This window comes from Psammomys obesus, unplaced genomic scaffold (assembly GCF_907164565.1).
Source record: "Psammomys obesus unplaced genomic scaffold, mPsaObe1.curated_primary_1811, whole genome shotgun sequence".
In the NCBI taxonomy this organism is placed as follows: domain Eukaryota; kingdom Metazoa; phylum Chordata; class Mammalia; order Rodentia; family Muridae; genus Psammomys; species Psammomys obesus.
This window is the reverse complement of record NW_026596057.1, coordinates 6,326,443-6,353,428: the sequence shown is the minus strand read 5'-3', so window position 1 is coordinate 6,353,428 and position 26,986 is coordinate 6,326,443. Positions and strand designations below refer to the sequence as shown.

The following is a 26,986-nucleotide window of genomic DNA, read 5'->3' as shown; positions in this document are numbered from 1 at the left end:
TGAGCTCAAAAGTGGCCGGTTAAAAAACCCAAACATTAGAACCAGGATACCTGTGCAGTCAGGCTGCAGACGCGCGCAGGGAGATTTCCCTGCAGCCAGAGTGGGTTCCTGGGAGCCGGCGTGAGGCGCAGGCTTCCCCGGCGCCCACACCTCAAGGCGACACGACCGGAGCATCACCTGCACGGCCGCGGCGGCTCGGTTCCGGGTTCGCGCGCCTCGCTGGTGGCGTCAGAGGAACGGAAGGCCGGGCTGTCGACCCGCTTTCGGGTCCTTGTGCGGCCTGCGCGGGCTCCGCGGAGAGTGTGGGCGGAGGGGCCGCGGCCTGACTGCGGGAGCCAGCCACGGGCGAGGAGGGAGCGGAGCCGCCAGCCTCCGCCCACCGCCCGCAGGTAACCGGCGGCCCAGCGGCCTGGGCGGCGGGGCAGGGAGGGTGCGGGCGCGGGGCCGCCGCTCTCGGGACACCCTGGCGCGGCCAGTTGGGCGCCAGCTGCTTTGGCTTGTTGGGGTGCCCCTCCGCCTGGCGTCTCGAGTGAGCCCCGCCAGCCGCGGCGAGGCCAGTGGAGGGAGAAGATGCCCGGGCCTGGACTCCAGCGGGAAGGCCCCGCGGTGCAGAGTCCCAGACAGCTCCAGCACCCCCGGGGCTTCATGCGTAAAATAAACATAACACACGTCTGCCGAGGTCGTTTCTGCTGAATTTGGGGACCAGTCTTATGGCTGGTTTGAGGGACTGCTGTTTGTCCTGCGCGGAGGTCAGACGGAGGAGTGCTTTTAGTCCAGAGAGGCTACATGTTTTGCTTGTCAGCTAGCACGGTGAGGTTGAGTTCTTGACAGGGAGTGTACGTGGCTGCAACAGACCACACGGGGCTGCTAGTAATGTTTGTCACCCAGCATCAAAGTGCCAGTGAATAAATATCCTTAGAATTCTCGGGGCAAGTCTTCAGCTTTGGTACTTTAGAGCTAAGGGAATTAGAACCAGGAGACTATTAATTGCTGGGTGAAGAATGAAGGGGCACATATTTCTCTCAGAGGACACGGAGTTTGTGGTTGAGAACGTAGGCAAGAATGGTCCCTTCAGAAGGTTCACCTGAAGCCAAAGAAAGAAAAAGGCTGGAGGAAATGATTTTCTTTTTAAAGACAGTCATGATGTATATTCACATCCACGACTGTCGACTCGACGTTTCATTATAGCGAGCATCAGGGGTGTAAAATGTCCATGCTGTATTAGAATATCCTTTGCTCCCTTCGCGTGACTTTCAAAGCTACCTGGCCCTATTTCCCGTTTTCCTCCTTACTCCCCAAACCAAGAATGAATATTTGGACCTCGGAGTGTTTTTGTATCTTGCATTTCAGTAAGTTCCTTTCTGTTCTAAGTTGTAAAAGTACTGTTTATGTCAGCAGCGTTCCTGCCTCTTAGGTACAGTGGGAAGAATCAGAGCGACAGTTTTAGGGGATTCTCAAATCCAGTCATCAGCACCCTTTCCCTACTGCATTGGGCATAGAACTCTGTACAAGATATTCCATTTTCTTCAGTAGAAATTGAGTCCTCTCCCTGTTAAAGTGATTTTTCTCAGGGTCCTAGGCAGTACACAGCTGTGGAAAATGACTAGTTTTAACACCTTATATTTTTGGAAGTCTGTAGGTATTATCATCTGTTTATGTAACATTGAAGTAAAGGTTAGTTGATTCTAAGACCCAATATTCCAACTGGGCATGCCCTGCTACTGGAAATCAGTCAGTTAAATATCCATTGCCCTTGCCTCTGCCAGCACAGCTCATGAATCTTGGTGACCACAGTATCTTTTCAGGACTAACTATGAAGCTAAATAGTGTGATTTTGGCCAAGAAGACTCTCATCTGCTTGTAGCTCTGTGCTTCCTTTCTTGCTTGTTAACTTTGAAGAGTTTTATTTTGTAGTGAACCAAGAATGCAGCAGGCTAGCTTCACAGACTTTTCAAAATAACCCTTCCCTAACTCATGGCTATCGCATTGTTTTTTCACGCAGGGGTTCAAGTAGAAATGTGAGTTGATTTCAGAGAGTGTAGGCTGCAGACTCCAGAGGGTTAGTCAATGAGGCAGTGGAAAAACTGGATTTGAGACCAGCTGCTCATCCTACAGGCTTGAGACAGGTCCGGGGTGGAAGTGTGCTCCTGTAAAGCAGCCGTTCTCCGGCCCATGCCTGTCGCTCTCCCACTGACCACTCACTTTTTTGGTGCCTGCCAAGTGTTTGCTCCCATGTAGCCTTCCTTTGCCATAGCCCCAGGTTCACCTCATGGAGCCTCCAGCTTCAGATGTGCTACTAGAGATAGAGAAAAACCTTGGCCTATTCAAATTCGTAGCGGAGACGGTGATCCGACCAGTCTGTCCCTTCATTCCATTCATGGATGCTCCAGATAGTTAGTCTGTGGGTTGACTGCTCTTTGGCCAGGAAGCACGAGGAAGGCCCTCACTGATCAGGCGCCGCTGCACCCCAGATAAGCAGAGCTTCTCCTCATTACCCTGCATGAAGTGCTTTCATCTGCTCTTCCAGTAAAAAGTGGATATTTCTTGTAACTAAGGCTGTTGATTTTTTAGTATTGTTCTTAGTGTCACTTCATTTTTGTATAGTATTTTTAATTTTTGAAATTGTACATAATTATATCTTTCTTCTCTTTCCCTTTCCTCCTTTTAACCCTTCTCATGCACCCCCTCCTCATACACTCCCTCCCCACAGTTCTCTCAAATTCATGGTCTGTCTCTTTTTTTAATTGGGGTGTGTGTGACACAATAAACAAAATACACACCTACCTGTAGTTCTTTGGCTAGGGTGGAGGTTGTGTGAAATCTCACCCATTCGTGTTAGCATGTCCATAGGTGTCCTCTTTGTTTGGGTCCTATTTAGGCAGCTGTTTTAGTAAGACTGTATGAATAAAGTCGCTGTGACTTTCTGGAAGATAGTCTCACAGCAAACTTCCCTTTCCTCTGGCTTTTCCAAACCCTCTCTTTCTTCATGATCCCTAAGCCTGAGGTGCAGGAAATGTGTTGCAGATGCGTCCCCTGGGACTTGGCAGTGCACAAGCCCAGTTATTCTTAAGAAAGAGAATTTGAGCTCACTGCATTTGAGCAGAATTTGTGTTTACCTTCATATATTCTTAGATCTTGAAAAACTATAATTTTCTACAGCTTTTCACCTTCATACTTTTTTTTTGTTCCTCGTGTAGTAATATGATTGCATTGATGCACACAATTCAATGTGGTAGGCATGTAGTTCAGCAGCATTACATAGATAAATTATTCTGTGGCTCCTCAAGTGGAAGGAAAATCCAAGTCGAGGGATTTGTGTCACAATTACTGGATTTGTATCTATCCAAAGACTACTTATTTTAACTGAAACGTTTTACGAGCTTTATAGAAATTTGTGTGTGATTGGGTTTGGGGAAAGACTGTTCGGTAACCCATTTTCTCCGGAGTTGTTAGTTGCTAATTAACAGGCATTCCTGATAACTGGCTGTTCGTTGGCCGTCTGTATATCAGATGCATTTGTGAGCACTGCAGGAATGAGGAAGTTTGAATGTCCTCTTCGGGTACCTCGACCTAGCCAGCCTGGCCTAAATTGCAGATAGAGATTTATCATTTACGTTTGTTTCTCCTTGGTTTTCAGATCTGTTTGGATTTGAGGGGGAACTGCAGTGCCAGCTCGCCGCAGAAGGGATGGGATCAGAGAGCAGCGCTTTAAAGAGCTACACGCTGCGAGAATCACCGTTCACCTTACCCTCTGGACTCGCTGTTTATCCCGCCGTGCTGCAAGATGGGAAGTGTGTGTCTGTGTTTGTCTGTAAGAGAGAAAACGCAGACAAGGTTAACAAAGCTGCCAAGGTACTGTGCTAGGGGAGTCTTAATAGGTTTCCCCTGAAATGAACTTCATAAAGGTCAAGGGAGATGTGGTCACAGGCAGTAGTAGTTTATGACTTGATGTTATATAAAAACAGTTGTCCTGCCTCTGATGTTCCATCTCTACAGCCATAGACCCTCACAAAACTCATCGTGATGGTTTTGAATAACTGCTTTTAATGAGAAAGGTAGGCAGGTGATTTCATGTGCCTAATGTAAGAAAGGTGTGATTAATCTAGTTGAACAAAAATGCTGCTTATCATTGATATTTTAATTGGTGTGTTGATATGCTTGAAAATAAAGTATTTTAGAAATTTTATATTATCTTTCTTGCCCTGAAATATTGTGATGTCACAGCATTTAAAAAAAATATTTCATTCTTATTTTTTTGTGTAACCCAGCTCATAAACTTTTTTAAAGGAAAAATCCCAAAGATGTGCTGTTTGTGATGAGGATTTTTGTGCTGTAGGAATTTTAAAGCTTAAGAGTAAAGAATTCCCCCACCTTCATATCCACAGATGCCCTCTTAAGTCCTAGCTGGGACCTTGCAGATAGCCCATACTTGTCTCTTCAGCCATACTGAGCTTGGAAAACCTCCAGACAGTACAGAAATGTGGAATGACAACAAAATACGAAGGAGTTGGTACTATCAGGATAGATGTCTTTAAGTTTCAGGAACTGGTTGTGATACGGCATATAACATGCTGGCTTTAGGGATGTAATGTCTATCTATGTAAATACTAAAGCAACTGTAGTTAGCAGCCCCTGTTTCTGCAGCATGGGTTCCTGAACCTATCTCAGAGAGCCTCAATTATTATTAGGAAATGATTATACTCTTCCTCTACTATTATAAAAAAATAACCATCATACTACACTGTTGGCCTCTGAAAGAAGAAATGTAGCTATGTGGTCTGTCAAAGATTTAAATGATTTAAAAAGTAGCTAGGTCTCTCAGACCACATTTTATCTTAAATTCACCAACTGTAACTAATAGCATTATCTTCTAAGTGGGATTCAAGTTCGGTTCTAGTCTATAGCCTGTAGGAAATGACATGTGCTTGAGTCCTGTAATTTGCTGCAGTCCAGATGCAGGTAGGCTTCATACTAACCACAAGCTTATGCATAAAAAGGATTCCCAGAGACCACTGGCCTCCAGCCGAGCTGCAGAGCTATTCTTAACTGCTCTTTTTGGCACTGTGAGGCACCTGTTAGTCCCAGCTGAGACCTTGCAGATAGCCCATAATTACTGCTCTCGGTGGGAGTGTATCCCAAACCAGTCTATGCCTGCACTTACTATCTGCCCAGACTTACTGTCTGAACTCTGACCTGCATTTCCACCTCCCTGGCCATTACCAGAGCCTGGATGCCACTGCTACCCCACTGTCTCAAAAGCAGAAGGCTTCCTTGCTTTTCTGCATTTTTTCCTTAGTTTGTGATCCAGTTTCTTAAACCCTCAGATTTAAAAGCAGCATATCTGCATGTATGTCCTAGATTCATATCTCTAAGGAAGAAGAAATAGTTAGGCCATCTTGGTTATCCTGTCATATTTGTGTCACAGCATAGAGTTGTGGTCTTCTGTCTAAAAATATATGGTTGTATGTGAGCTATAGAAAAGAACATAGAGCCAGTTAACTTTATGAAGTTCCGAAGAGTTTTTCTGTGCATGTATGGGGCAGGGGACAAAACTGAAGTTTACCTGAATCAGGTGACTACTTAGTTGCTTTGTAATTTCCCGTCGGCATTGAACTAGGTGTTTCCTGAGTAGTAGAAGGAAAAAGAGAACACAAAGATGAGAGGAGGGCTGGCCGGCCGTATGGCTCAGCAGGTAGAGGTGCTCGCTGCCGCGGCTGAGTTCAAGACCCAGGACCCAGATGGTTGGAGGAGAGAGCCCACTCCTGTAAGCTGTCCTCTGACCGCCATCCACACCACACACGTACACAAAGAAGTAAATGTAAAAAGTTAAAGGTGAGAGGAAGTTCATTACAACCCTAAGGCATAGAAGTGGAATGAAGAATATTTCTTGAAAAGACAAAAGTGAAATATTTTATGTTCAGTTTGAAAACTATTTGAAATAATTTTTAAAATGGAAGTATGAAGGCAGACACATAATTTTACACAGAAACTATAGTTTAAAATATACTTGTAAGAAATTTGCTCCAGTTAACCAAACTCTAATCAACTTACTGGCAGACACTTTGGCTCCTTGGGAGTCTTGGCTGTTGTTCTCTTTGCATGATCCCAAGCAAGTAGTTTGTAATTACTAGTTAAATGAAATTTTGTTCACTTTTTGTTTGTATGTTTGTTTGGAGTAATGAGTTTCCCTTTTTGCTGTTTTGTGTTTTTATTTGTTTTAGTTTTATTTATTTTAGTTTGTTTTTATTGAGGCAGAGTCTGGCTTGGAGTCACTCTGTAGAAAGAGACTGGCCTTGGACTGTCCGTCTCCACAGCGCTTGGTTGTAGATCAGCCAAGAGATTCAAATTAAGATTTTTATAATATGAAGCATGAACTAGGAATAGATAATACAGGGCTAATGAGGCTGTAACAGAACAGCCATAATGGTTCTGTCATAAGGCCCTGTCGGCAAGCAGCTAATCCCTTTATTTGGACCTCGGGTTCCTAGCTGCTTTACTCTGTCTCTGAGCTGTAGTTGAAATCTTGGTTAATTTTTCCAAACCAGAAGGGGAAGAACTGCTATAATGTTAACCCATGTATTCAAACCAGATGGACTCATCCTTGTCATCAATTTGTGCATATTGTCTATCTGCTAAGAAAACTGATAGGGAAGGGGATATTGTATGTTACGGGTTCCTAAACATGAAGTATTTGTATTCAGAGACTTGTGAGTCATAATTCATTGTAGTTCAAAAAAAAAAAAATAGTGGGGTATCTATTTAAATTCACTTATCTTTTAATACTTTGGTGTTTACTATGTAACCCTAGATGTCCTGGGATTCACTGTGTAGACCAGGCTAGCCTCAAACTCCCAAATGCTATCTGTCCTGGCCTCCCAAGTGCTGATTAAAGGCATGTGCCACCATACCTGAATTTTTTGAATATTCTGTATGTGTTAAGTGTGGACATGCATGTAACAGATAACACATTTTTACTGGTGAGCTCTGTAATCAAAAAAGCATGGCAATCATGTTTAGATAATAAATGTTTAAAAAACTGTTAAAATGTTTAAGTGGATTAAATATTTGATAAATAGGTAAAAGTTAAGAAAAGAAGAAAGCTTGGTAAGAATGGATATGTCCCTGTGACAGTTCAGCAAATGTTCAGGCCAGGGTAAGATAAGAAAGATTTTTTTTTTTTTTTAATGTTTTTGAAGGACTTTTAAAATTTGGCCCCAGAAGCCATATGTCCTTTTAACGGAAATGTTTATTCCACCCTATGTTAACTGAAGTTCTTAAATTTGTGAGTTGGAGATTTGGGCCCAGTTTATATTTTTAGTAATTACACTTTCTCTTTGCCGCTATTTTCCTCTATTTTGGGAACTTCTTTATCTGCATAGACATTTTGTTATTGTCACATAGGTCCCTCTGGCTCTGATCATTAAAGCCAATGTTCTGTTTTTTTGGATTGGTTAAGTCTTCAGATTTCGTGACTATACCATGTCATATTCATGCAGTTAATGAGCTCACGCCTTGAATTTTTAATTTCCAGTAATTTTCTGTTAAAAATGGATCACATTCTCAGGCTGAGTACAGATTTTGAAGTACATTCTGGATATTTTGAATGCGGTGTGGCAGAGATTACTGATTCTGCCGTAATTCTCCAAAGCAGTGGTTCTCAACCTTCCTAATATTTGGCTCTTTAATATGTTCTTCATGGTGTGATGACCCCAACCATAAAATTATTTGTGTTGCTACTTCATAACTGTAATTTTGCTACTGTTCTGAATCGTAATGTATTACGAATGTAATACGTAATGTAAATATCTGTGTTTTCTAATGGTCTTAGGTAACCCCTGTGAAAGGGTCATTTGACCCTGAAAGTGCCTGCGACCCACAGGTTGAGAACCACTATTCTAAAGGATCTTTATAGGCTTGATTTGGTAGACAGTTAACCTTCCTCAGGTTTGTTTGGACCTCAATTTTTCATTAATGGCAGTTCACATTTTTGTCCCTTTCTTAAACCTTTGCCATTCTGGTTTAGGTCTTTCCTGAGCCTGCTTGCTGATTCCAGAGTTTGGGGGTTTGTGGTTTTGTAGAGAATTGGGGCCTTTCCTCCCCCAACTCTCTACTCTCTGGGAAAATGTCCTCAGTACTCTGCCTTTCCTGGGCTCTTTTCTGATTCTGGCCAGAAAAATGAGATTTTTGGTGCTGTTTTGGCCCCTTGCTATGTTTCTTCACAGCTGAGGCCTGCTGTTAATGTGTAGTTAACTGTAAGAAGAGAAAACTGGGCTTCATTCTCACAGCTGCTTGACTCTGCTCCATGATCTGTATGCTTTGGGAGTTCTCAGATCGTTTTTGACATTTCATTCAGATTTCGTGGCAGTGATAGCTGGAAGGCCTGAGATCTCAGGAGGCTGATAAGGGAATAGGAAGTCTCTGTAGAGTTATTTAAATATTGGTAAGTTGAATAAAGTCAGAACAAGTTGTAGATTCTCTTTTGTCCTCCTTAAAATCTGGGGGAACATAAAGAGGTAAAAAGGCCTTCGGTGAAAGCATGGCCTTTATTACAGTGTGTGTAAAACCGTTCCTCTGGTTTGAGTCATTAACTTCATCAACTCTTCTATTTGTATTTTCAAGCACTTAAAGACACTTCGTCACCCTTGCTTGCTAAGATTTTTATCTTGTACTGTGGAAGCAGATGGCATTCATCTCGTCACTGAGAGAGTGCAGCCTCTGGAAGTGGCCTTGGAAACCCTGTCTCCTGCAGAAGTCTGTGCTGGAATCTATGACATATTGCTGGCTCTTATCTTCCTTCATGACAGAGTAAGTTACTTGACAGTCTTCCTCACAGGTGTTGATAGGAATGGAAGTGACCATTTAGGTGGTGGCGTTTAGATAAAACGAATACAGAGAAACTGAGAAAGAAATTGGAAGGAACAAGAGAGATCACAGAGAGTTTGTGGAATCAGCAGGTAGTTGTCTGTCCTTGAGCAGTTACTTAGATAGTTTTAGCCCTTATCTAAGTATAGCTACAGTGGTTATTTCTTTCTTTGAAATCTAAAATGGAGCAGAACTTCCGAAAACAAACAGGCACAACACTACTGCCAGTCTTTTCTCAACAAGCTCCAGCTCTGGCTTAACCACCTCTGCTTTGTTCTTTAAGCACAGCTTCAATTGCTGCAGGTGCAAAAGATCTCATTGATCTCTTTGTGGCAACCAGTATTTAATTGTTTAAAAGCCTTCAGATATTGGGGTGTCAATCTTCTTCCCGTTCTGTTTTTGTGTCTTCCGTCCACACAGGGGCATCTGACACACAACAATGTCTGCTTATCGTCCGTTTTTGTGAGTGAAGATGGGCACTGGAAGCTTGGAGGCATGGAGACAGTTTGCACGGTTCCTCAGGCCACACCAGAGGTGAGCCAGGCAGCAGCCCTCCTCCTCGGGGAGGACATGGCGGTGACTTGAGATGGGGTTCTTTCCTTCACTGTTACCATTATTTCAGATCTAAGACTTGAACTTTTTGTTAATGCCCAAGTTTGGAAAATTACAGTGTTTATTCCTCAAAAAAGTGCTGAGGTTCATGTATTCCCTTCTCGTATAGGAGGTAAGGAGCCTAAGACAGAAAGGTAAACGGCTTATTCAGACATTTAAACCAGTCGCCTGCCTCTCTGTTCCTTTAAGTACCTGTGCCTCCTTTTACTTAGGCCTAATGCTTACTACTGAGATCGGCTTTATGTGTCTCTCTTCTGTTCCAGCAGTTGAGTGCAGCGTTTTTATATGTCCTCCGGGAACAGTACCTGTCTGTTAGGAGGCCAGAAAGTAGTCAGTGAACAGTGTCTGAGGTGTGGACAGTGTCAATACACTGTGTTCTCTGGACTTGTGGGTTGAGTTGTGGCTGCTGTGGTACTCCTTATAATATTGGGTGACAAGTCCTTACATTTCCCTCCTGATAGACAAGCTGCTCTATTCTCTAGTTTATTTCTTTTCACCGTTTGTACTTTTCCTAAAAGAAATACAAACTACTCCCTTCATAACGTCTCTATGAAAGTATCGGCTCACTGTCTTTATAAAAAGAGGGGTGGGTGGGTGTTCTACCTCTAGGCAGGTGGCCAGGGAGGCCAGAAGAGGATGTCAGGTCCCCTGCACCTGGTGTTATAGGCAGTTGTGAGTCACATGATGTGAGTGCTGGGAACTGAACTTGGGCTCTCTGGAAGACCGAGAAGTCCTCTTCACTGCTCTCTCTTGGATGTATTGGCTCAGTCTGTCTTCTTAGGCTGTTCCTACACTTAGGCTTAGTAACGGACGCCTTCGTGAGCTGGCACCCCAATCCAGTGCTGCCAGGTTTTCTCTCATTTCTGTCCCTGTTGCACACTTTCTCTTCTGACCTCACCTCACATCTAATTAGTGTACCGTCCATAGCATAAAGCTTTGCCATGCACATACAGCTCCTCACAGTACCTGCCCTTCCTCCCTCTCCTCTGTTTAGCACCCCAGTCCCGAGCTGCTGCTCTCTGATGTGCTTCTGCTGCTGGACTGTCTGCTCCCTTCCCCCAGAAAGTGGAAACTCTTGTAAGGCCGAGCCTAAGTCCTGCCTCTGAGCCCTTCCCTTCCTGAAAGCACTACTCATAGGCGTCCATGGCACTCAGCACAATTATCAGAATTGTTAGCTCCTCTCCAGGTTCTGAACGCTGCTTGGGGACAGGAGATCTTTTGCATTCATTTCATATTCCCCGTGCCCTAAATGACACTGTGATCCTGTTAGCCTTTCAGAAATAATCTTTGAATAGGTGAATAGGTGCCTGTTCTGCGGTGTTGATCATGTGTACAACCCACAGGAGCCTCAGCTTTTATGTCTTCTGACAGCAAAACTTAAGAGTCCCATGATTTAGTGGTAAGATGTGTGAGAGAGCTTTGTTCTGTGCTGAACAGTTAGCTTGCTTGCTCTTCTTTTTAATACAGGATGTCGCTTTGTCCTCCAGGCTAGTCTTAAACGTACAGCTCAAGTAACCTTATTGTTTCAGCTTCCTTGTTTGTGGGCACCACAGGCATGTGCCACATCTGACCAGAACACCTCTGAGTTTCTGATATCTGTGCAGGAAACAAAGGGTACCTCTCAGACCAGCTGATGGGAAGAAGAGCTGGCATTTGGCTTTTCCTAAGCCTTGTGCTGTGCTGGATACTATATGCACAATGAATTAGGAAGGTTTTAACCTTGTGTATTGAATGTGTGCCACTAAGTTAAAGATGTCATTATGGCTTCTGCTTTCACTGCTTATGGCTTTTGTAAATTGAGCTAAGAGATTAATTTGTCAGATATGTTTATGAGTTGGTTGTTTTAATTAATTTTTCTGTCTAGTTTCTCAGGAGTATCCAGTCAGTCAGAGACCCAGCATCTGTTCCTCCTGAAGAGATGGTGAGTAAAGGCCCCTTAGTGCAACTGAGGCCCAGAATCTGTTGTGCAATAGAGTGTAAAACTTAAAAGAACAAGACCCTTACCATTTCTCTGCCCATTCCTTACGAGATTACACATGCCTCTTGATGCCTCTGACCTTGAAAATTTAACTCTCACAGTTAGGGAAGCAGCTTACAGTTTTTGCTTGTATAAAGATGGAGATGCCCCAGTGTGGTAAGAGATGGTGTTTATTTCACAATAAATCTTCGTTCCTTTGCTGGATCCGTTGATTATTGAGGAAGCAGTGGCCTTGTCCTTTCATTTTCATCACCGCAGCCTCCTGTCTTCCTAGCTAGTTTCTAGCTGGAATTCCATGACGTATAGAGGAGTGGTTGTTAATATCATGGTGAGGAAAGAGACATTTACTAGTAAATTCAGAATGCTGCCCTTCACAAGCCCTAAAATAAACACCAGCCTCCGGAGACAATGTTAGTATGTTGTATAGGAAATGCAAGCGTAGCTAGAAACTAAGATTGGCAATCTCAGGTTTAGCCGAATCTGTTTTATATATTTACACTAGGGGGACTTTAAAACTGGTGATTTATGGATTTTAAGACAGTTGATCAACATTTTGAAAAAGTTGAAAAATAAAATAACACTTGGCATCCCAGGTTATAAGGAAAAACATTGTTTTATGAACTTTTGTTTTCATTGTGTGCATATGTAATATACATTATATATATTGTATTCCAATTTTTTTTCTGTTCATATATATTTTTAAGTCTTTGATAAGTTCCATCAACTAATAGTTGAAAAACTAATAGTTTTTTTCATTTTTTGAGAGAGACATGCTATTTTAATTGACACAGTTGCATTATTTGTCCTATACTGTGAACTAGCAGTTCTTAAAGATTGTGGAGTCTGGTACCATGAAGTTAGATTTAAGTATAATAAACGCAGCCATGGGAGAACGTTGGAGATGGCATAGAAAGCAGGTCCTCTAATTCTAATAGTCTTTCCTGCATTTAGTCTCCAGAATTTGCAGCCCTTCCAGAGTCCTGTGGCCACGCCCGGGACGCCTATTCCTTTGGAACGTTGGTGGACAGCTTGCTCCCAGTCCTGAACGAGCAGGGTGAGTTGGCGCTGCACTGCGGCACGCACACTGAGGAGGAAAGGCATCCGACTGGCTCTGCCTGGAAATCCCAGGGCTACCGTCGTTGGTGTAGTGGGGAGCCTGCTGCTTAATACACAGTTCACTTAGGCAAACAGCGGCAGCAGGAAGGGGAGAAGCTCGGGGCTCTGTAAGTATGAGTAATAGAAAGAATTTTAAGTAGGAAGCACTGTGAACAGTGGCTGTTCCAGTCATGTGTGACTATCTTCTGACTCCATTATTGAGTTGTCTTGTGAATTCATGCCTTAGTGGCAGACACGTAATAACCTGGATAGTAGAATAAGGCTCCAGTGTTTCTGTTAAATTAATTTCAAAATCAGGCTTAAATTTTCTTTCAAAGCCATTAATTATTGCTATTCTAGTTTACTAACTGTTTTTATTGCGTGCCCTCTTAAAGCCCAGGCTACTTAAAGACACTCTGCTCCCTTCGGTGTTCTCTCATTGCATGCTTGGCAGCGGAGCTGCTCTCCTGGGAGAGACTCTAGGACATTAGCTCTGCACCTGTGACAGTTACTGAGGTGTGTGCCACGTAGGTCCTTCAGTGGCATGCCTCATTCTGCTGGCACATTGTGCGGTGCCAGTATAGCTTCTGCCAGGATCTGCCGAGTTCTGGTATTAGAAGGACCTTTTGGCTGTCAGCTTTAATCGTCCCTCCCAAATGTTTGAGAATTAAACACTACGGCCCCAAAGCATTGTTGGTTTTTACTTTGTTTAAGCTACTCTCCCATGCACCTATAATGGTGGCAGATGTGTAGAATTGAAAATGTAGCCATTCCTTCAGCTGTGTTGAGCAGGGCCTTCCCAAACAGAACCTTCAAACCTACTCTCTTTTGAGCCATCATTTTTGATCAGAGGTGGGTTAACAACCAGGAAATGGGAGGACGCAGGGGAGGCGCCTGGGGTAGTGTGAGCTGTGCCTGCCGGCAAGACAGCTTTGTATAACTGCCAAGGCATCTGGCCTCAACGAGCACAAGTCATGTAGCAATAGCCAGGCCTCTGTTTGCTTGGGCTTTTACAGGTTGGTTTTTGCTCTCATTAGTCTCCAGCTAGAGAGGTCCGAAAAGAGAGAGGAGGCACTGGAACTAACTGTAGCTCTGGATTTCAGTTTCAGCGGATGTTCTCTCCAGCTTCCTACAGACTTTGCACTCAGCTCTGCTGAACCCCATGCCAGAGTGTCGGCCAGCACTCAGCACCTTACTGTCCCATGAGTTCTTCAGGTGAGGTCGTCATGTGACATTTGGGGGTGGGGGTGGAGGGAACACCACCTCTCTGAATCCTGTCACAGAAAGTTTTAAAAATTCTTAGCTGTCATGAAGGACATATATCCAGATACTTTAGGAATTTTGATTATAAAGAAACTAGTCTGTGACAAATAGTTTACAGTTCTATCTTACTTTGAGAAAGCAGATAAACATGGCCTCAGCTTTTTGCTGCCTTTATAGGTATGTGTTGTGAATTTTTCTTGTTGGGAGGGTCCCAACTTTGTGCTTGTCTTGGCAGTATGCTGTTCCCTTTGTTTCACAGTGCGTAGAGATCAGTCAGAGGGAGAGCACAGTGTGTAAATATTTCCTGCGTTCACAGGTGGTCTGGAACCTTTGAGGTTAATTTGAATTTTTTGGTTTTCATTTCTGTAACCACAGACCTTGTACCCAGGTTAGTCCCATGTTTGTGAATTTTATTAGCAAAGCTAACCTGATGTTTTTTAAACCAATATCTTTATGTGTTTCTACTTAGAGAGCTTGGAAGGAATCAGAGCAAAAAGGAAGGCCACTGCCACCCTAAGGAGGCACCGTGTGTCGGGGTTATTGAGTTAGCACTGTAGTCGCCAGGGCTAGAGGCGTCACTTCTGTTTCTGAGAAAATGGTTTCAACTTTCCCCAGCATAGCAGGTTCCCCTCTCCATTAACTTCTTAAATTGACAAATAACAATTGTATCTATTTATGTTCACAAGTCTTTCAACAGTTATCAGTGTTACTATTATTTGTATGCATTTGTAGATGATTTTTAGAAAAACTTTATTTCTCATGATTTAACAGTCTCTATAAAGATAATTCATTGTAGTAAATTGTTGCCACTATGTGTAATGCAAGTTCTTTAAGAAATGTGTATTAGTATAGAAGGAAGAAAAAAAATTCAGTGCACTCCAACGGACACCTTAGATGTCCCACTGTGGCATGGGGAGGAAACTGCCAGGGGCAACGGGATGAGCAGGCCAGCGTCCCTCCGTGGGACAGCCTAGGCAGTTTTATTCAGTTCAAAACACTGTGCTTTAGCTCGGCTGCAGTGGAATGGGAAGCCACTGCTGACGCTTGAATATCAGGGGTTTGGAGTGCTCAGGTCCACTTAGATTTAACATGAATCTTTAAAGGTTTTTGAGTTTTTGTTTTTGTTTTGTTCTGTTGTTTTTAGACTTGAAACTCTAATAAGACAAATTTTATAGCCTAGAAATATCAAAGGAAGAAAAAGATTTGTGATGGACACATAAAACAAATGTAGGTGATCTATTTCTCATTTAGGGCCATGAAATATAAACAACTTGTCTCTTAAAAGAAGTTAAAGTATATGAGCACATAATTTATAGACCATACGTGCTACCACTTGCAGTGAGAAATGAAAGCAGATATAAAGATGTAGTATTAAACCATAATTGCAAAAAAAAAAAAAAATGCTGGAGTACATATTGCTGGTGTTGCAGGGATCATCCTGAAACAGCATGTGATATGAATCATCTCCACAAGGCAGAAAAGGGCTTATGCAGTACAAAGCTGTTTCTTGAGTTTCTGTGTATTTTCCACTGTGTTTTATTTCATCCACCATCAAAAAGTATGTGTCAGTAGACTGTTCTCATTAAAGCACCTGGTCAACACCAGGCTAATGGAAATTAAGTTTGGGGGAAGTTAAAAGTTACCTGAATTTTTAGGTGAAGAAAGTGATGGAAGTCAGTGCCCCCGCGATGAGTTGTCCAATGATCACGTGTGGGTGTTAACGGGGAAGCGAAGGTAGCGCCTGCCCTGCCGTGTAAGCTACCCAGCCTGTGTGCTTAAGTGCTGCACGGCACTTCATGTGGTGGGATGGGGGCCATGCTCTCTTGGAACAGAGCAGTCTACAGGTTTGGAACCGTCTGGACTGTTCAGAAACTGGCCTTGCTTAGGTGAAAAGTCAGAAAAATGATTCCTATAGAAATTCCATTTTCTAGGTCCTCTTTAGTGTTTTCACTTCACCAGAGGAGAGTTAGGAATCAGCGTCTTTGAAATAGTGATGCCATTTCTCTCCAGATAGATCATTGACCAGTGTCCTGTTGCAGTGAAAATTTTGGAAAAGTGTGATCACTGATGAAGCCCTAAAGTACACTAGCATGTGCAGTTCCTTTTATGTACTCTTGCAGAAGGTACTAGAATTTTTTGACATTAGGTTCTTCTAGGTTTGCTCCATTGTATTTATCTCTTCTGCTCTTTTTTTTTTTTTTTTTGCATTTAGAAATGATTTTCTAGAAGTTGTGAATTTCTTGAAAAGCTTGACATTAAAGAGTGAAGATGAAAAGACTGAATTTTTCAAGTAAGTTCAGAAGAAAACTTAAATTCACTACCTTGTATCAACCTATGTAGTCATGTTGGTGAGCTAGGGATGAGTCAGACTTCTGACTGCACGATGGTCATTGAACTTTTTCTACTGGGCCCAGGGATAGACTGTCCTAGTAGCCCAGACATCGCTACACTAGGAACTGTTACCTGCAAAGATGGGCGCATGTCTTGCTTTGCTGGGAGGGAGGTGGAGAGAGGAAAGCTCCTCTGGACAGAGAAACAACAGGAATGAATGAACCAAGGAAAGACTCACTGTAGCAAATGGCAAGCACTTGGATCCTGCTGGCAGGCAGAGTTCAAAGCAAGAGGTAAGAGGTGGTCCTTGTGTGACAAGGCAGAGTATCATTGGTATTTGCAGACAGTAAGCTTCTTAGCTTGAAGCCACTGAGGGGGTGAATGTAAGCATGAGGTGGCCAGCACTCTCTGTACTGGTCATTCTGTTGTTCCTGAAGGCAGGCTTAGATCGCTTGAGCCTTGGGTTGGTTAGTGTGTAGTAGTTCCGTCACCAGATAAAAAAAGAGGTTGATGTAAGGTGATGCTGGCCCAGTGAAGGAGACACTGAGGTAAGAAAGACGTAACTGACAGAGCTGGGATGGTTTAGGCTGAGAGAAGAACCAGTGGGGTTAGGGGAGGGAGCACATGGAGTTGGGGTAAGTATGGAGCCTGGGCAAATGGGCAGAAGAGGATGTTAGAGCAGCAGCCAAGGAAGGCTGTGTATAACATTAAGTGTGTAGCAAGCAAAAGAACAAATAGTAACCGACAAGCAGCAAATGGACAGCAGAGCACCATCGGATCAGGTGCTTACCACATATGGCACACGGATGGGGTAGCCTGATTGAGAATGCAGACAGGTAACATCACCAGATCGGAGGCTAACAGCATCTTTTTCTCATTTGTCCTCAGATTTCTGCTGGACCGAGTGAGCTGCCTGTCGGAAGAACTAATAGCTTCAAGATTGGTGCCTCTCCTGCTTAACCCGCTGGTGTTTGCCGAGCCAGTAGCTGTTAAAAGTTTTCTTCCCTATCTACTTGGCCCTAAAAAAGGTGATTTTTTTTTTTTCCTAGTGTTACTGGTTATCAAGGAGTTTGGCAATTATTAGGCCTTTTATTTTATTATTTTATTTTATTTGAGTGCTCCAGTGTTTGGCTCTAAAGGCACAGAACAATTATTCCTCCCTAATATGACAGCTTTAGCCCAGGTGCCAAACCCACAGGTGTCTATGGAACATCTTTCTGGAGGGCCGTATTTACTGCAGGGAGTGGTTACACAGCAAGCACACACAAGTGCAGCGCAGTGCATACATGAACTTTCAACAGGTTAACACAGGCATCTTCAGTGACTCCTTAGGCCGCGCTTCCTAAGTTACTCCAAGCAACCACATTGTGTTTCTAGTAAAAAGGTTGCAAATCTCCAAGGTCACTTTATTTCTTCGAACTGTGTGTTGCTTTTTGTATGTTTTTATTTCCCTGAATGAAAAATGAAGCAGTTGCTTTGAAACTATAAGATTGTAGTCTTTACATGACAACACATGGGTTAAAGAATATATTATTAACATACTGAAGACTTTAGAGTTAGGTTGCATCCTGCTGCTTGAGAATCTCTTAAAATTAAAAAAAAAAATTTTTTTTTAAAGATTTAATTTTACATGTAGGAGTGTTTTACCTACATGTATACATTTGTCTTACATGCATGCCTGGTCCCCATGGAAGCCACAAGAGGGCACTCGATCCCCTAGAATTAGGGATGGTTGTGAGCCAGCCACCATGAGTACTGGGACCCGAACCTGGGTCCTCTGCAGTCAGCACAGCACTCTTCCCCGTAGTTCATTCTCTTAAATGATGTCACTTCAGCAAATGTATGGGGAGTTACTTCAGTTTCAAGTTGCATTTTTATCTCTGGGTTGAATATTTTTATTCTAGTCATGAATTTTCCTTTTAGCTTTCCATCCTTTCACAGTGGATTTGAGAGGGAGAACCCATAAATCACATTAGCGCTCATTAAAGATGAGCCTTGAGCCAGACCCACTAACAAAGAACAGGACACAGATAGCCTTGAGACAGTAAAGCCTTTCGGCAATTTTGAATCCACATAAATACCTTTAGACTAGGGCTCAAAATCTAGACAGATACGTAAACTGTGTGTCAAGTTGTGAGCCCAGTTGATGAGTTATGTTCTTACTCTTTTCACTAAACTACTGTTGTCTGTCCCCTCTGGTTTGGGGTAGAGAATGCACCAGGAGAAACGCCTTGCTTGCTCTCGCCAGCGCTGTTCCAGTCTCGAGTGATCCCTGTGCTTCTCCAGTTGTTCGAGGTCCATGAGGAGCACGTGCGGATGGTGTTACTGTCCCACATTGAGGCCTATGTGGAGCACTTTACTCAGGAACAGCTAAAGAAAGTCATCTTGCCACAGGTCAGGACCAAGTTGGCAGTGGGATTGTCTTATTGTCTTGGCATAGGGTGCTGCCGTTTTTAGGGAATGAAAGAAGGGATTGTTTTTCAGATACTAGCTCACAGACTTGACAGCAGTTGAGTTAAAACTTAGTAGAATATAAAGGACTGAAATTATATTTTTATTCCAATCTTCTTGGCAAATCAATTAACATGTTTAGCCTTAATATGTGAGCAATTATGATTCTGTTGGCTAATTCTTGGAGGTAAATGAATGAGAAGATAGAAAACAGGCGTAAGCAGACTCATCGAATTTGTGAAATGCTTTATAAATATAGAATATGATTCTCCATAATTACATTACGGTAATTGCCATGGAGAGATCTGAAGAAGTGGGAAATGCAGGTGTAGTCAGGTGCAGCCGCTGCTGAGCGCCTGCACATTATAAGCCTTACTGCGCCCAGCAGCAGTACTGGGCATCATTGGGGAGCTGCGTCAGGCAGTCCACACCCATCTTCATGGAGCCTTTGTTCTAGGACTGACTCATAATTTGGCTTTTGGGGTGGTGCAGTGGGGAGAGGCCATGGGCTCTGTATAGCAGAGACTGGCTTTAAACTCCTAGTAGGATTTCAAGTGTTGCCATGTCTAACTTCAGTTAGCACAAGATACTAGTCATTGACGTTAGGGCCCATGCTAACCAGTGTAACCTTCTCAAAAGTTGTTGTTGTTAAAAAGTGGTTTGGTTTGGTTTTCTTTTTTCTTTTTTTTTTTTTTTTTCAATAAAGTGATTTTTTTATTTTATGTGTATCAGGGTGAAGGTGTCAAATCTCTTGGAATTGGGGTTACAGACAGTTGTGAGCTGCCATGTGGTTGCTGGGAATTGAACCCAGGTCCTTTGGAAGAGCAGACAGTGCTCTTAACCACTGAGCCATCTCTCCAGCCCTAAAAAGTGTCTTTAAAGCTACCAGCCACCTGGTGTATCTCAGCTTAGTTTCTGCCTTTATATTCAAGGAGTTTGTGGATGGCAGATGTTTACGTTAGGCTCTGCCTTAGGGTGGCAACTGTTTCCTTAACTCTCATGATTCTTCCTGTTGACTGGGTTTAGGAGTTTCCAGACTTCAGCCCTCGGGGCCTCACCTGGGCTGACTTACCTAACTGACTTCCTGGGATCTTTGGAAAGGCTGGCTGATAGACTAGACTTAGCAGGGACTGCAGGATACCTAAGTCTTTTGTCACTGAACTAGAGACTGGGTTCTTGTCCCACCCCCACGGAGCCCCTTAGCTCAGTTACTGTAGCATGGGCTGATGCCTGGCTGTGGAAGTGTGCTTCACTAGAGAGCTGGCTCTTTGCACCTAGCTCTGCAGGAATGAGTGTTAGCCTGCATGGCATCCCTTTAGAAGAGCAACACGGTGCTCTAACCTGAAACAGGTATTACAGGCTGAGGCCAGAGACAGCTGGGTGCTCAGCATGTGACAAACAACTCTCCTAATTTAGAAAGCTAAATGATGAGTGAGCTATTACGTTCTACAACTAGTTAGTTCAGCAGCTGTTCTTTGGCAATTGTCGTTATTCCCTATAAACTAACTGGGTCAATTTCTGTGTGCTAAAATACAGCCATGTGGAAGACAGGGCAAAACCTGTTGAAAAGCTCAATTAAGAGAAGATGAGTCTAGGGCAACCAGAACAGTGGGAGGAGGGGTTTAAGACTGGCTTTCTCTCTTTAGGAAAAGGTGTTGAGAACACATTGGGCTTAGAGGGGCTGTTTTGTGGGCAGTGTTTTGATGATAGAAGCAGGCTCTGGTTTACTTGAAAGCTTTACTCCCAGGAAGTGCCTGCTTAGCTCGCACCGGGCTGTCCTCAAGTCTTGTTAGAATGCATTGTTCTTCCACAAATAAGAAGTTAGCCAGAAATGCATGATTGATTGGTCCAGTCATACTGAGACTTACTAGTGAAACTATGGCAACTCTATTCTTGATACAGTTAAGAGCTAATGTAGCTTCTCTTCCAAAATAAACAAAACCTGTCCCTTATCGTCTCCATGGTTCTTGTTTAAGGTACTTCTGCTTGCAGATAACTACGACTGACATAAAGCCAGCTAAACACAAAAGAATAATAGTGTGTGTGTGTGAATAAAAGGTTACAGACTACCTAACCTGACAATCAAGTCCTACTAGGTTTTGCTTCCTTCACATTTTCTTTGCATCTATCTTTTAACTCTGAACAAAAGCTCATTGTTTTTTTTTGGCATTTCATAACTTCCCATACACAAGGTTTACTATCCTTATTTTAAGCAAACTGGACAACTAGTTCTGTGAATTGCAGCTAGATGACTGGAGAGAGATCATAATTAGCTCAGGCTAAATTATGATGGGCAAGTGCTAAATATAAATACAGATATCTTATGGGATCTACCTTTTGAGTGTAAAGTTGAGAACTGAGATTTAAACCAGCAACATAGTTGTCAGTCCCTAGAGTGGTCAGAGTGTGCTCTGCAGAGCAGTGTCACTCCTGAACTATTCTATAATGAAGTGTATGAATACTTACACTTAAAACTGCCATGTGTAGCAGTTTTTTGGAGTTGTTAGTTTCCCATGTATTTCTGCTGGGCTGTATTTTTAAAAACACAGTTGTGTTGTGTCTTCATGTTTGTGCATACATAACCTTCCACAGCTCATGTATGGAGATTAAAGGACAACCCATGAGAGTCAGTTTTCCACCATGTGGACGTGGTCTTCAGGGTTCATAGCAGGAGCCTTTACCCACTGGACTAGCTTGCCTGTCCTGGCATTTTTTGTTCTTAAGTAGCAATCCATGATGGATTGGGAGGGCAAAATATTGTTTCTTTTCCTTAGATCATTGGAGAGCCACCAGGTTAGAAAAACATTTAGGAAAATGTCGTTCATTTGCACAAGCATTAAAACTGCAGGCCAGTTTTATCTTTCCAAGAGAGAAAGATAGTGGCTGTCCACATTCATACCCAATTTTTGCTCCTAGGTATTACTGGGCCTTCGTGATACCAGCAATTCCATTGTGGCAATTACCCTTCGTAGCCTGGCAGTGCTGGTGTCTCTACTTGGGCCAGAAGTGGTTGTGGGAGGAGAAAGAACTAAGATCTTTAAGCGCACTGCTCCAAGTTTTACTAAAACTAGTGACCTTTCCCCTGAAGGTAAGATTAAAAAATTATTTTATTACCTTTCTCTGTCTGCACCCTTGTACCCCAGAGCCCTGGAGGGGAGAGGCCGGGCAGTCATGTACCATCATGCACAATTGCACGCATGCAAATTCACAGCACACACACCGGTGCCCCAGCTCACATAGACTTGTCTAAAGTGGCCTAGGTGCCCGCTGGGCAGCATCTTGGATACCAAAAAGCCATTCCAAAGAAGACTCACCTGCCTGGCCACACCACCTGGAGTGTTTCAGAGAATCACTTGATGGCAGAGGCGAGGCTGACTCCTGTCTTGGGGCCAGTAGGCCTAGATCCCCACCCTTGGGAACACAGAGCCTTCTCTGCATGTGTGTGTATAGCTAAGTCTGTGTATTTATTTGTATGGCGCTCTTTAAAAGCAACCTAGCTTATGGGGCACCTGGGCTTTGCATGTTAGAGTGAACCCCAATCCCCTTGGCCCACTACCCCATTTTCCAAAGGGCCCTGCCTCATTCCACCTCCTTATCTGCCAGCATTGCTGTTTCCTGCGAAGAATTATGGGAAACTCCAGGACTCTTCTACCCAACTCCAGCCTGCTGGGGTTTCCTGCATGCCTCTTCCCCAGAGCCCAGGGGTACCTGGTCCCCATTTACTACCCCCTTATAACAAAAGAGAAAAGAACTCCAAACCACCAAAATTAAGAATATATATATATATATATATATATATATATATATATTAGCTTTTTAGTATTATACAAGTTTATGTTGAGGGAAATGGTCAAGAAGCTTGAGGAAAGTTGAATTTCCCTTTTCAAACTTGTAGTGGATACAAAGTGACCTTTAATGGCTTAGTGAAAAATACTTTTTTGTAAGCCTACAAAGTGATACAAGATAAATGTATCATACATACATTATGTGGTTTTTATAGGCTTATTCTTAAGGCTGCTATGAACAAGTCTATAGCTTATTTCCATGTATTGCAAAATAAAGATGTTTCCCAGTGAATACATGAAAAGCTATGTCACTTTACACCTGTGTAGTATTTCACTGGATTTCTAATCAGTATATAAACAGTAGTACTATGAATACCCTTACACAGGCATCCTTATGTGGGGCTCCACTGCCATAGGATAGTCTCAGAAGGAGACTTTGTAAGTCAGAGGCTATAGCTGAATTTTAGTAAGAGCTATTAAAGACTTGTTCTTTTTAACACTAGATACTTAAGTTCCTTTGAGTTTGTTGGACTATTGGATAAAAGGTATTTTTGAGTACTTCAGGAAATCTTTCATTTTGGCTTATTCCCACTGTATTCTCTGTGGAAGGTAGCACAAAATTTTGTATCAGCAGTGTCATTGCCATTTTGCTACTTTGTAGGACCTTAAATATGACCATGGTTTCATTACTAAATTCTGGGTCTCTAATGCAGTTCCTTGCCTTATAGTGGTAGGCCCTGAGGGCTGAGGTAAAGGAGAGAGAGAAATGCTATAGAGAATTGAAGCCTTATTTATGACAGTTGACTCCCCTTAGCCCAGCTTTAAGGTAAGCAGCTGTAAAAGCCCTGGCTGTCGTGCAGTTCTCTTTGTAGACCAGGCAGGCCTCAAACTCACTGTGATCCAACTGCCTCTGCCTCCCAAGTATGAGATTAAAAGCCTGCACCACCAAATCCAGCTCAGCTGTAACTCCTAAATCTTTCTGATCAATATCCAGTCTTGAGCCTAAGCTTTCTGGTAAATTGTTAAGACAGCTACTTTCCTCACTCAAGGTCAAATATCCATAGCATGAAAGTTAATTATTTTCAGTACATAATTTTATGGTATTGTCATTATTATTGTTAGGCTTGTACTCTTACTAGCCTTTTATTATTAAAAGGAAATTAGAATCACAGTGTTAGATTGCCACCAAAATTATTTTAAGGAATATCACACACCAGGGTTTCCTAAAGATTTTATCTATGTAGTGCGTCATAGGACTTCTGTCCCATCACCACCATGTGGTGACACAACCTGTCTTTTAACCTCTAGTTATAGGCAACCCATTCAATAATTGTTTTGGGGTAAACATTTGATGTTCATTGATCAGTGCTACATATACCCATTTCCCTTGACTGCTCACCAGTCATGTGCAAAATCAGTAAGCACACCCCTCTTCCTTCACTTTGTTCAGGTTCTCCCATGCATGTTGTCTGCAGCCAGCAGAGTCGGACCTCACAAGTCTTGGAGAACCCCTCCTCTAACGTATTCCCTAAATGGTTCTTTTCTGGCAGCATGCCCATCAACAGCAGTAAGCACATACAGGAAGAATATTACAATACTCTTTTACAGACAGGTAAGATTAACTGAGTTTCCCATTGCTTTGATATATTCCTGAGAATATTAAGCTTAAATTTTGAAAATCATGAGTATCCTGGAATTCCTTTTTCTTGTCTTACTTCTCCAAACTGTTGGCTATTTACCTAACCTTTCGACACAATGAGTTAACATTACTTGAGTTCATTTTTGTAACATATTTTGGCATTTTGATGCCTTCTGCATCAACATGTACCAAAACTAGAAAGTTCTACAGATAGTGTTAAAAAAGACATGTACTGAAAAATGTTCTGTAAATAAGTTGGGGAAGTGGTAGCAGAGTAAACCTGTTATTTCTTAGCACCTGATGACACCTGAGAAAGTCTGTTTCAAACCTGTTTGGGGGCCAGAAAGATGGCTCAGCAGTTCAAAGAACAAAATACTCCTGTAGGGAACTCAAGTTTGATCCCCAGCAATGGCCTCTATCACCAGCTCCAGGTTATCCAATGCTTCTGGCCTATGTGGGCACAGTAATCATATGTGCATATTCACACAGAGACAAACACATGGCTCAGGAGGTAAAAACACTTGTGTGAAAGGCTAATAACCCAAGGTCAATGTCTAGAACCCATATAAGGTGGAACCAACTGCACAGCTGTCCTTAGCCTACACACCGGCACTAAGGCATGCATGCACAGACTCTCCCACCCAGTAAGTAGAAACAACTTACTTGAGCACACATTTGTACATGTCATAATACCAAGAATAAGACTGTGTCTGTATTTATTTATAGAGACTTATGCTATCGGGGTGTTTGGATATTTAGTCAAAGATCAAAAGATCAGTCATTTGTGAAAATTGGTATGCCTTTGAGTTAAGTGTCATGTGTATTTGGAGAAATGATATGGCATCTTTGTTATGTTCTGCCTAACTTTTGCTAGTGTACATGGATATTTCCAAGTAATCAGACCCATACTTATTTGCCTGCTCATAACATTTTATGAGAACTAATTCTTACATACACCCATAGGTGATCAGTTTTCTCATGCTACTAAATTCCCTATGAATGGAATCTCAGATGTGCAGAGCACTTCAGAGGACAGTGGAAACGTCCCAGCAGGTTCTAACAAGGCCGAGGCGTGGCCTGACTGGAGCGAGCCTGAGGAGCCTGAGCACCAAACTGCCAGTATTCAGATATGGTCCCGAGAACCCTGCGATGTAGCCGAGCGCCAGCACACACATCTGAATGCAGAGGAGGAGTCCTGGGGTGATTGTGAGTCTAGCTTTGGTACTGAAGTAAGCGTAGCTGCCGGAGCGTCTGCTGCCATGCCTACTATTACCTCAGGGGAACAGAGGCCCGCTGCAGCCTTGCTTCCTCTCACTGAAGAGTCAAAGGCTGCTAAATCTAGTGCCTCCTCAAAGACCAACCATAGACAGCATGGGGAAGTCCAACCACTGGAAGTGTCGCAAGACAGACCTCATAAGGTTCGCTCAGAACTCGGTTTAGGAGAAGAGTTTACCATACAAGTAAAAAAGAAGCAAGTACAAGATCCTGAGTTGGATTGGTTTGCAGATATGATCCCAGAAATTAAGCCTTCAGGTACTTTTCTTATTTTGCCTGAACTGAGGACAGAAGTGATGGTCCCTGACAAGAATAATGTCTCACCAGTAGTGCAGTTTTCTTCAAAATTTGCTGCAACAGAAATGACTGAGGTGAGTTCATTCTTTGTATTAAACTAATGTTGGAGTTTCCCTCAGGGGTCTCAGTTAACAATAAACAAGCAGTTTTCTCAAAGAAAGAATATTGTACTCAGCTGGCTAAAAATTATCAAAGTACATCCAGAAACAACAAAAACAGTTCCTAAAAAACAGTTTTTCATAGTGCTTTAAAAACAAAAAACAAACAAACAAACAAAAAGGACATCAGACCTGTCCAACCTACTGACATGACACAGTACAAAAAAAAATCAAATTACTAAAATAAAATCATGGGGCAGGGGGGCTGGAGAGATGGCTCAGAGGTTAAGAGCACTGGCTGTTCTTCTGGAGGTCCTGAGTTCAATTCCCAGCAACATGGTGGCTCACAACCATCTATGAGATTTGGTGCCCTCTTCTGGCATGCAAGTGGTACATGTAGTCAGAACACTGTATACATATTAAGTAAATATTAAAAAAAAAAATCATGCGGCTGGAAAGATGGTTAACAGGACTGCCTATTCTACTAGAGGACCTGGGTTTGATTCCCAGCTCCCTCATAATGCCACACAACAGTCTGTAACCTTAGTTTCAGAAGATTTGATCCCTCTGGCCTCTACAAGCACACAAAACCATACACATCAAATTAAATTTTTAAAAAACAAAAACCTTGTTTTAAAACTTCCTGTCCTTGGCCACAGCAGGCCATCCCTGGGTCCACCTGCTGCATGAGTAAGTCCTTGTTTGAGAAAAAGAATGTGTGACTGACTTTACTGTACTACGTAGTTACTTTCCAGTGGGTGTGGTTTGTAATGTCAGAACCAATGCAATCTCACTTTAACTTTTAGTTACAGTTTTATTGTACTTAAGAGGTAGTCTCTTCTGGGTCACTTTTAAATGCTTGTTTTTGAGATGTATACATAATTCTCTTCAGAGGCTTCAGGTATCTCTGTGTGCTGTTGCAGGGAGAGGCAGAAGGCTGGGAAGAAGGAGAAGAGCTAACCTGGGAAGATAACAGCTGGTGATAAGAGCTTAAACTTCAGGAAGAATTGTAAAAGAATTAATACCTCAAAGCAAGCTGCATGGGTGTAAAACCCCAAAGCAGCCTGTGTTCCCTGTACCAGGAGCTCTTTTTGCAGTCTGTGCCAATTCAAGCAGAGACCAGCCTCAGGTTGCTGGCTACGCCATGGCTGGCAGAAGGCTCTCGGGACTGGATAGGAGAAAGTGCCTGTGTGCACTTGACCAAGGCCAGTTTTCATGCAAAGCAAATAGCTAAAGAAGTGCTTTCTTCCAGGACAATTCTGGAAGTAAAGAAAATAAAAATTCAAGCTGGTAAGCTTAA

At 42.8% G+C, this 26,986-nt stretch overlaps 1 protein-coding gene across 1 annotated transcript; it reads left to right on the top strand.

Annotated features, from left to right (window-relative positions):
* Scyl3 (SCY1 like pseudokinase 3) lies at positions 1–26,986 on the top strand. Its single transcript, XM_055624485.1, has 14 exons — positions 1–389; positions 3,638–3,852; positions 8,620–8,805; positions 9,283–9,396; positions 11,339–11,395; positions 12,404–12,506; positions 13,651–13,762; positions 16,023–16,100; positions 17,030–17,169; positions 18,351–18,535; positions 21,509–21,680; positions 23,828–23,989; positions 24,980–25,662; positions 26,610–26,986. The coding sequence occupies exons 2-14, from the start codon at positions 3,688–3,690 to the stop codon at positions 26,667–26,669; spliced, it is 2,217 nt and encodes a 738-aa protein (XP_055480460.1). The 5' UTR covers positions 1–389; positions 3,638–3,687; the 3' UTR covers positions 26,670–26,986.

What these genes read in the sequence shown, in the direction of transcription:
- Scyl3 (XM_055624485.1), top strand. Translation starts at nt 3,688, where the DNA reads ATGGGATCAGAGAGCAGCGCTTTAAAGAGCTACACGCTGCGAGAATCA. An exon ending in CCCAGTCCTGAACGAGCAGG is followed by an intron (nt 12,507 to 13,650) that starts GTGAGTTGGCGC and finishes TCTGGATTTCAG; the next exon opens with TTTCAGCGGATGTTCTCTCC. An exon ending in CTGTCCCATGAGTTCTTCAG is followed by an intron (nt 13,763 to 16,022) that starts GTGAGGTCGTCA and finishes TTTTGCATTTAG; the next exon opens with AAATGATTTTCTAGAAGTTG.